This window comes from Eurypyga helias, unplaced genomic scaffold (assembly GCF_000690775.1).
Source record: "Eurypyga helias isolate BGI_N326 unplaced genomic scaffold, ASM69077v1 scaffold32260, whole genome shotgun sequence".
NCBI lineage: Eukaryota > Metazoa > Chordata > Aves > Eurypygiformes > Eurypygidae > Eurypyga > Eurypyga helias.
This window is the reverse complement of record NW_010224395.1, coordinates 637-11,179: the sequence shown is the minus strand read 5'-3', so window position 1 is coordinate 11,179 and position 10,543 is coordinate 637. Positions and strand designations below refer to the sequence as shown.

The following is a 10,543-nucleotide window of genomic DNA, read 5'->3' as shown; positions in this document are numbered from 1 at the left end:
AGCCTCCCCGCACTGGGACTGCGCGCCGGCCTCCCTCCTCGCAGCCCGTTTTCCTCACACCGGCGCGGCTCAGGCTCCCCAGCAGCTCCCCCGGCTCACGCAGCTGCCGGGGCAGCTCACCAGGGCAGGGTCATTTTCCTACGCCGTGCAGGTCCCTTCCCCCACCCCCTATCATGTTGCTCCACACCACCCTCTATGCACGAACCACCTGGAGCTGTAGCTTGTCCGCTATGGCCTCCTCCCACTGCTCTATTTGCATGTTATTAATACCTTTATGCGAGCAGTGGTTCGTTATTTTCTGAACAAAAGACCCTACGTTACTCCTATGAAACGAAGCAGAAACCCTGCGCAGCCCAGGAGCTGCAGCAGGAGCCAGGCCCTCCCCGGGCAGCCCCACACGACCCTGTTTGCACCTGCACAAGGGCCTGCTTAGCCTCCCCCGGCCCCTGCTGTGCTTCGAAGCCCGGCCGCCCCTTCGTGCTGTGCCCAGCTGTGTCAACCACCCAGTTGCTTCCTTAGACAAGCATAGTATTAAAGCTCAGCTAATTGACATGTTTGTGTCTTAATTTTCCATCACCTTAAAATGAAGACTTATAATATGCTCTGGTATTATTTGCTGAGCAGGCCATGGGGGGGCCTGTGCCTTTGAGTTGCTTCTGGAAAGGAACTCCTTCACTGAACGGCTGAGAGAGGTGGGCTTGTTCAGCCTGGAGAAGAGGAGGCTCTGGGGAGACCTTATTGCAGCCTTCCAGTGCCTGGGGATGCTACAAGGAAGATGGGGGGCACTTTTCACAAGGGCCTGTAGTGTCACTAGGGTCACCCCAGGACAAGGGGTAATGGTTTTAAACTGAAATACAGTAGAGTTTGGGAAGAATTTCTTCCCAGAGAGGTTGGTGAGGCACTGGGACAGGTTGCCCAGAGAAGCTGTGGATGCCCCAGTCCTGGATGTCTTCAAGGCCAGGCTGGATGAGGCTTGGAGCAACCTGGTCTAGTGCAAGGTGTCCCTGCCCATGGCAGGCGGGGTGGAACTAGATGGTCTTTTAAGGTCCCTTCCAACCCAAACCAGTCTGTGAAACAGCACAAAGCTCCCTCCCACACACTTCCAAATGCAGGCAGTTACAGCACTGGTAAGGGAAGGAAAGCTGATCCAGAAGGAGCCTCAGAAAACATTTCTCTTGACCACACAATTTCCCCCTTTTCACCTGCTCTGCCAGTTTTTCTGCCTCTGCATCCAGAACTGGAATCTGCTTGTGTAAACTCTCAGGTAGCTGTTCTGGAGCCGTTCAAACCCCAGCACCAGTTAGTTCACCTGACAAGCAAAGCTCGTGCCTGCAGGGTACTGAGGCAAATATGATGTTGCTGGCACAAAACACAGCTGGAACAGACATGAGGCTCCAGCATCAGGGTGAGATCTTAGCCTTTACATAAGTGCTGTAATGCTAAACCAGCCAACCGAGGTCATTTTCTGGAGCAATTCAGGTATTTGTTTTCCCTCACTATGTCTTCCTAAGTGATCTAGACAAAACACAGCCTCCTCTACCATGTTGAGTGGTTTATTCAGATTCTAAATAAAAGGTTTTGGAAAACTGATCTTATGAAAAATATCACCTGAGAAAATCAAAATAAAATGGGCACACAGCAGCATCCACATCCCTAAGTTAATCTAAAAATCAATTGGGGCCCATTTTATTGTGCAATTTCCTCCTGTGAGGTGGGTTCTGCAGTCCAGGAGCTGGATTCTGATACCTACTTACATTCCTCATAACCCTCATTCCACACATCTGCCTCATTCTGGCAAGTCCATGGTCTCTCAAGGGCTTCTCAAACATGATCTCCTGCAAAGGTCACAACTGCTGCTGTTACATTATCAATAGCTTGTAGCATAAAACCAAAACTTAAAATAGTTGAGAGAGAAGAACTTTTGGCTAAAAGAAAAACGACTCATGGGGCGGTGAGACCCAGGAAGATGAACTGTTATGGGCAGATACTGTCACCATAAGGACTGGTGCTGCTAACAGCACACTTGGTACCTTCAGCCCATGCAGATCCACTGATGACCAAGCAAACCCAGATGCTGAGGCCAGCCCCTTTTTCCACGGCACCCATGGCACTGTGCGCTCCCAAGGCCTGCAGAGAGAAAGGCATCTCTTAATGAGCACAGCGTTCTCAACCTGGCTTCAGTTCACTGTTTTGAGCTTCTTGTTTGGTAGTTCCTGATGGTTCTTGGCTTGTTTCCGTTTCTGGCAAGGCGCTTCCTTGTTCTCCCCACCAGCCAGTTTGTCCAAGACTATAGCAGTCTCCTTCAGAAGCCGCATCTCCCGTTTTTCCTTCCGCTCCTCCATTTCTACTATGTCATCCGCAAACAAAGCCTTCAGAGGCGGGATCAGCTTTGGGATGGTCGGGAAGTCACCAAGACGTACCTGAAATTCATCAAGCACAGGAGCACCTGCATGAGAATTGGTTTTTGTTTTCCTTCCTCCCCCCACCTTTTGCCAGTTCAGATAGTAGGGCACTGCCTCCTCCCCTGCAGCACCCAGAACAGGAGCCCTAACCTGGCTGACGGTTTCATTGATACTAGCGGGCAGTCTTGACCCTGCAGCAGTCAGTCTGCAGATCCCATATGCCAAGTTATTTATATTTTCTTCATAAGAAATGATGTGGGCACTGTACAGGTTCTCACTGATTAGTGAGCCACTCTCACTGCTAGGGCTGTGTTCGGCTTTTGGCTCCTGGACATCTTTTGGAGAAAGACATTAAAGAAGCACACCAATTGAGAAGGGAGTAGGAATAGAAGCAAAATTAGGTTTTCAGCTGCAAGTAGTGTGCACAGAATAGAGATGACATAAGGCAAGTACCCAGGATATTAAGAGTGGACTTCTGTTTTCAAGAGCCATCAGCACCTCCCTCACTCTATGCCACATTGATGATATCTGCTGCAAGCAGTAAAACAAGCTCTTTCAGAGGAGACTACTCTTCAGAAGGAGGTAGTGTATGGATACATTACAAGTGGAGAATTTAATCTATGAGCAGCCATCCCAAAGTAACACTGAAACCTTTCCCACAGTGGCTCAAGCTTACCCTCATATGATCGAATGCAATTCCAACTTTCTCACTGAAGTCTTCACTGAAGAGCGGGATCTTAGCATATCTCTGACTGAAGTGATTCAGCATGATGAACTCTGCATTCATCTTCATCCCAGTCTGAATTGCCTGGGAGGTTGTGCTGCAAAAGGAACAAGAACTTAGTGCTGCACACCCTGGTCACACACAGGCTGGCTAGTACTGCTCCTCCAATGCAGCAGGGCAGGCTGCTTTGCGCTTCAGGTCACATCACACCAAAAGCCAACATTAGGTAGTATCTAACATCTGGTGAGCACAAGTTGTCTTTGCAAGGTGTCTTTCCTCTGGCAACCTGCACTGGTGGCAAGTCTCTGACTTCCAAATGACTCCAAAAGCATGAATGCAGCTCTAATTACTTAGAGCTCCACAAACTGGGGACAAGAGCTTTTTCAAATACTTGTCCCAGAGGTGCCAGCAAGTCCAGCCCTCTTTTACTGTAACTCACATGTGGTTCTGAGAAGCTGCTCGCAGGTCTTCCCACTTTTGCTGGAGTAGCACTCAGCAGCACTGGCTACAGCACTCTGTTTGGATTGCATGATTAGCTATGGTGGTAAGATGACCCTTCTACCTCCTCATCTTAGTCCTGAAATATGAAGCAGAGGACCCTTCCTTTGGGCTAGTCTATTTGTCTACCTAAAAGCTTTCCCCATTTTTCTGCAGGGATCTTCAGAGGAGCTGAGTGTCACAGAGCTGGTGCAATGAGCAACACACCATTTTTAGGGCTGCAGAGCTCTGCACACACCAGAACCATCTAAAGGACTTGGGTCCTACACCAGCAGCTCCAAGGGCAAATCCCAGCACGACATCTTTGCCTTCCCAATAGTGACAGACAGATACCCTACCTGTGTGTCTTCTCTATAGCCTCTTTTTCCATGCCGTCTTCCAACGTTGCTTCATGGATCAGCAGGGTAGCATCTTTACCTGTGTAAAGAATCATATATTCAACTTTCAGCCGAATACAGACTAGTTCAACTGCCTACATGAACTCTCATTTCCCCTCCTTAGCCCCTCGTTATGTTGCAGGCATAGTACCAAGGGTTTGGAGGTGCCCACTTCGGACACTAACACTAACAGAGACCTTCTGCAAGAGATTCTTCAAGCAGAGGAGTTTTGTCACCTACCCATTTGTACTAAGGCCGCGCAGGGCATTGTGTCACCAGAATAGACTACTTTCCAGCCAGATTTGTGGATCATTGAACATGCAAAAGCATTTTTACAGTGCTGGACTTCGCAAGTCTGAAACTGAACAAGGATACAAGTGTTAGACCTCAGGTACCCTCTTGCCCCTCACAGCAACTGAACCTGCCAGCTTGTGAGCTTACCTCAGCCAAGTCATAGTTCTCTAACAGAGAACTGACAAACCATTTGGCTTTAGGCTTGATGTTCTCACAGCCCTTCAGAAGAGACTGGGAAGTAATCATTCTGTGAGGGAGGAGAGAAGAGAGAACTAAGGACAGGTACAAAGGAAACCTGTAAAACCTGATCTTATCTTTAAGCAACCTATTTCTCCTTCTCACTTTAGCACCTTACAAACAAGATCTTTTTGTGCACCCATCTGTTTTTCTCCTTGCTCTCAGTATCTAGTGCCTGATAACTCATCCAAGGACTTCCCCGTTGTCAAATAACCTCTCATCCAGGAAATCTTTTTTCACTTGCCCAACTCCCCTTTCTGAAGGAAAAGGAAAGCTTGCATGTAAGCCTCTGCTAATTAGCACAACTAACAAACATTATCCTCCCCTTTGCAAAGGGCACATCCTAATTCTACTAGCAGTGGAAGAAGTCAATTGCCTTCAACAAAGGGGTGGGGGGAAATGGATGACAGTAGTATGCCTTGAATAAGGACCCAGCAAGAACATTTCTCCACATACCACACAGAACACTCACTTGATGTCTCCAAGAATCTCTTCACAGTGGTTGTGGTACTCATATAGCCAAGGCATTATCTGTTCAGGCGCTACCAGAAACACAGGGCTGAAAGCCTGACCAAGAGCTGTCTAGAAAAGCAGAGGCAGGAGGGGGGGGAAAAAAAAAACCAAACAAAAACAAAACTCAGTACTAGGTATACACCAAATCAGAGAGAAGAAACACCTAGGGAAACGGTGCTTTTCCACCACTCAGCAGTTCCCCTCCTCTCACTCCAAGGCAAGTTCAGGAGCAGTGAAACAACAGTACTACTTACAAAAGCTCTCCGTCTCTCCATCAGGATGTTCAACAACCCCTGCAAAGGGAATAAACAAGAGAGCAAGCTGTAGTCAGAAATATCTGGGATGTAAGTGGCAACAGTCCTACTGCAGCTCAGCAAGCTGCAGTCTTTGCAAAATCTAGTCAGAAATAGACAATTACTGCTTTCCCAATCACTGCAACCTGCTGAGCTGCTCTAACACTGTCACTACTTGTGTCCCCAGGCTGGTGGCCAGCAGCCCACAACACAAGCCCCTCAGCCCTTCCCAGTGCTTCTGTGTCTACTCCCAAGAGAAGGGTGGAGAAGATTAAGTCTCTACCCAACATCTCAGACCCAGTGTGGTTTCCAGACACAAGACAGCAGACCAGCAAACAGCCTGCTCTGAATCAGGTCCAATCTAGAATAGACCAACAGGTCCTCCTGTGATTATTTATTGCAAAGCACTGAAGGAAGCTGAACAGTGCTTTGCAATAAATAATCACAGTTGAACACTGCTAAAAATTCCAATTCTGGATGATACCAGCAAGTCTGCAGGGACTCGTCACAAGAAGGAAAAAGGAATTAGAACGACAAGACAGATTCAGTAGTGCCTGGGGAATGCACAGGGGAATTCACCACTAAGAGCAAGGCAGCCTACATTCATCAGCTGCAGCTACATCAGAATCCCAAACAGCAGAGCATGACTGCTCAGAACACCTTCTCCTTCCAACACACTCAACATACCGAATGATGATCAGTGTGCATGTGAGACACAAAAACAGCTACTATGTTACACAGCACTTGGTCAACTTGCTCTCCATAGTGGCGACACAGCTGTCCAAATGTTCCTTCTCCGCAGTCCAAGAGCAGGGATCTGGAGGGGCTGGCAAAACAAGCGACAAAGACATTCAGCAGCCACTGCTTGAGCTCTGAACAGGGCCCATTCACAGATTCACAGAGTGGTGGGGGTTGGAAGGGACCTCTAGAGATCATCTAGTCCAACCCCCCTGCCAGAGCAGGATCACCTAGAGTAGATCACACAGGGAAAGTCCAGGCAGTGTTTGAAAGTCTCCAGGGAAGGAGACTCCACCACCTCTCTGGGCAGTCTGTTCAGTGCTCTGTCACCCTCACAGTGAAGAAGGGTTTCCTCACGTTCAGGTTGAAAGAAGGAGATCTTTGGTGTTGAAAGACAGAGTTCTCCGTTCTCTACACCTCTAAACGCTACTCCAGTCCTACTAGCCAAGGCTTTAGGAAGACTGTTTTGTCTGCATAGCTCATTCTTGTGTTGAAGCTGAACACATCTTTAAAGCAGATGGTAAAATTAATAAAGACATTAAATGTTTGGCTTTACAGGTACTTCTCAAGTCTTTCCCACTTACAGAAAGACAGGTGCCTGAAATGGAACTCCTATGGACTTCATAATAGGGGCACAATCCCTGTGTCATCACCACACTGCTCAAAACAGCCCTTAGGCAACACCCTCTTGAGACAGTGAGCCTCTCCAAGCAGAATGCATGACACTGGGATTTACCTGGTATTTACCAGTGTGGAACTGACATTTCGGATTTTCATAGGAATTGCAGATCCTGTTCCCAAGAACACAATTTCAGGATAAGCACGCACATTTCCTGGTGAAAACAGACAAGGATTTGTAAGTAAATGTTATCAACATACCACCCTGTCAGACAGTATTTAGTTCAACAGCACAGTAAATCCAGAGTCTACATGTCCGGCACATTCATCTCTGCCTCCCTCAGCCTCTGGCTTTTCTAGAGCAGCAAGGTTTAAAAGGGAAGACAGAAAAAGCACCACGAAGAAAACCCATCACAATGCATAACTGCATACCCAAAAGGTGGGCAAACAAGGACTCTGCTCACTGGCCATGACCGAGCTGGCAGGAACCTGACTCCGCTTCTACAGTGCCCCGACTCTCCCCGAAATCAGGATCCAGGCAGTGAGCGAGCAGCGTACTAAGAAACCCTCACTACCAACAAGACTGAAATGCAGAGAGTAGCACCAGGGAGCTGATTCTAGAGCAAGACTGCTCCCAGACAAAGGGACTCGTACTGTGGCTGCTATGATGACATTCAACACAAGCAGCACTCTGGTCAACTTGGAGAAATAACACACAGGCGCTTTATCTCTAATTGTGTCCAACACCGCTCAATCCCCAAACCCAGCAGCTTTAGAAAACCAGAAGCATGACTGCGTAAGTCCAACTGACACAAGATAATTCAGTTTGTGCTAAGCCTGTCCTCTGCACAGCTCCAGGAGGACTGAATAGCACCTCTGAGGCAGCAGGAAAACTGCATGTTCACTGTTCTTGTGAACTCTGAAGTAGTGGGTCACCAAGACCTCCTACTTCCCATTACACTGATCCAAGACAAGTTGCTGATCCTTACGTGGTACAGCAGACAGGCTCTCTTTGCACTCCTTCACACGAGTCTGGAAGTCACGAAGACCCAGGGCTTCACTAACAAATGCGTCACGATCACAGACAGTCACCGCATCTCTGAAAGAACAGGTCATGTATCAGGATGGGGAAGGGCAGGAACTGAAAAGACAGCTCTTCCCAGATGAAAGTGCCAAATTACTCTGCCAAAACAGCCTTACAACAGAAGGTCAAATACTCTTTCCAAGTCCTGTTTTGAGGGGTAGGGGAAGATACATCAACGAGTGTGGCATGCACCAAAAAGGCCTGGTTGGGTTGAGCCACGATACAGAAATATCCATTCCACCAATCCGGAGAAGCTCCTGGAACAGTACTATGCTCCCCTGCGCCGTCCAGATCCCGAGAGCTACCAGACACTAGAGGGCACTGCAAGGCAGCACCGAGACTCCTGGAAGAGGAACCCAAAAGGATTCCAGGCACCACTCAGAAGCACACATAAGGGACCTGTGTCCTAGTCCTCCATCAGAGCATATGCAGTACCACAGGCCTTCAGACAACTTCAGCAGAGAAGCTTAAACTCTTCTTGGCACCTGGGTCCTCCTCTTCTGCCCAACAGAGCCAGAAATTTGAGCCATGGCAGCTGATATCCCCTTGCACATGGTCCCCTGCCTTTAAGATCTTCTTTAAGCAGCTTCCTGTACATGCCCACAAAGCAATCACTAGCTGAGAAGTCTGTAACTGTTTAACCACCTGGGGCTTTCAGCTCTGATAACATTTGAAGACCCAGAAAGCATGGGAAGACTTTCACTGGGCTCCTCAAAAAGTCTCTCCCCATCACAGCCACAGTTGGGTGCACAGCTAATGTCTATGAGGTCAAAGCAAAGGACAGAAGAGCACTTGAGTGAGGGACAGAAACAATACTGCAAACCACTCGCCAGGTGGTGTTTTCAGTGGTTCACTCATCCATGTCCTACACCTCGCCTGACACTTCGAGGTACAATGACATAATCCTCAAGAGACAGTTCATAGCTTGGCAGCTACACCAGCACAGCTTCCAGTAAGAATCTGCAAAGGATGCCAACACACTGTCCTTCCTCCGCACAGACTTACACTGTAAAGCTGCTTCAAGCCAACACCCAAAAACCGGTAAATCAAAGATTCCCACCAACCTCTGCCACTCCTGTTGTGGTCTGAAGTGGTATTTCAAGAGGCACTCTCCTCGCACAATGGGCACACTACATGCAGCCTCTTCTTCCTACAGGGAGAAGAGTGACATTAAACACATTCTTTACACAAGGACATGAGGTACACGGGCAAGCAGGGCCTCGCATACCTTGCTCTGGTAGGTGGTGAGCAGAGGGAAGATCTCTGGGTGGATGAGGTTCAGCTGAGTTTGGATCTTGTAGCTGCGTGGGTTGTGCACCGTGGAGGAGTTTTCATTGAGCACCAAGTGCTGAGTTCCAGGTCCAAATCTGTAAGAGGACAATAAAATGCACAACAGCTTCAGCCCCAAAGAGTTGGGACTATGTGCACACCTGAGCCATTAGCTAAAAATTTCATCTGAGTCAGCAAAGCCTCATCACCAGCTACTTCTACTCTGGGAAAAACATTTGCACCATAAGAAATGTCCCCAGCAGTGACATGAAACCAAGTAATAAAAAGTTTGCATACCTTTCCAGCCATTGCTGGTAGCGCTTGTCTCGAAGCACTGACTCTGGAGTCATGTGAATAACCAAGGCTACCTTGCTGTCAGGAAGGCCTTTCTGGTACCTGGGTCACATTCAAATACATAAAGAATACCTGCATTTCAGTCCTCCATCACCTCAGCATCCCCACTCCTCTCCCATATTGGTACTACCAGAGATGCCCCTCATGAAGCAGGCAGAGCACAACCCAGAAGCTCTAGGCTCCACTGTGGTAGGCACAAGCCTGACATTGCTAGACACCTCTGCTCTGCCCCCCAAGGCAGCTCCTCTCCTCCAGTAGCAATAACATCTGCAGGGCCTTTCAGAAGACTAACATGCTTCTGCACAAGCCCTACAGAGATGTTACATGCAGTCCAGGCTTCCACCACACAGAGAAGCAGCAGTCTCTACACTGATCCTCAGCAAGACACCAGCAGGCATTTCCTTCTCTGGAGGCCCCTGAGGGAAGACAGGCTTATCTGTTACAGAACCCTGCACAGGCCTGCCTTTCCTAGCCAGCTCAAAATGCAGCACCAGTCTGTTCTTGCATGTCTAGCTCCCTAACAGTGCCAAACAGCTCAGGCATCAGCCACGAGAACCAACAAATGAAGAATAGAACAAGAATTCTCTTTGGCTCAGCACAGATGTCTTTCCCCAAATGCTCCAGGTAACCCAGCCCAACTACCTTTGGAAGGTCTCATTTTCACAGACAGCATCCACAAATCCCTCGTGGGGACACTCCAGCACAAGGAACACTGGGCCAGGATCAGTAGGGGTGCACAGTTCTTCAGGAAAGAGCTGCAGACAGATACACAAAGATCACACCACAATCAAGCTGTACATGCAGCACCTCTTGCATCATTATATCCAACTCCTCTGGCAGCTATTCTGCCAGCCAGCCCCAGCAGGCAGCTCAAAGCATGCTCTCTCAATGCTCAGCAAACCCAGCCAATGCAGTCCTTGTTCCCTCTTTGCTCTCATTACATAGGTCTCCATTTTTGCTGTGTAATACCCAACCATGATTTTGGAGCACATCACAACGCTGAACACAGGAACCGCTGAACTTATTTTGGTCTAAAAGGTGCAAATAGAGTAATGAGGGAGCAATAGCTACACAGACATTCAAACCCCAGAGCAGGGAATAACTCCAACAGTCCACTCCTAGACCGGTATCAGCTTTGGGAA

At 48.4% G+C, this 10,543-nt stretch overlaps 1 protein-coding gene across 1 annotated transcript; it reads right to left on the bottom strand.

Annotated features, from left to right (window-relative positions):
* Positions 1-2,177: 2,177 nt before the first annotated feature.
* Positions 2,178-10,150, bottom strand: ELAC2 (elaC ribonuclease Z 2). The gene is made up of 14 exons (XM_010161419.1): positions 10,044-10,150; positions 9,345-9,443; positions 9,007-9,145; positions 8,843-8,928; positions 7,684-7,793; positions 6,813-6,909; positions 6,026-6,164; positions 5,300-5,338; positions 5,005-5,114; positions 4,443-4,542; positions 4,242-4,362; positions 3,963-4,041; positions 3,079-3,223; positions 2,178-2,420 (listed from the first exon to the last, which is right to left on the bottom strand). Exons 2-14 carry the CDS (start codon positions 9,395-9,397, stop codon positions 2,178-2,180), a joined length of 1,461 nt encoding a protein of 486 aa, XP_010159721.1. The 5' UTR covers positions 9,398-9,443; positions 10,044-10,150.
* Positions 10,151-10,543: the final 393 nt, after the last annotated feature.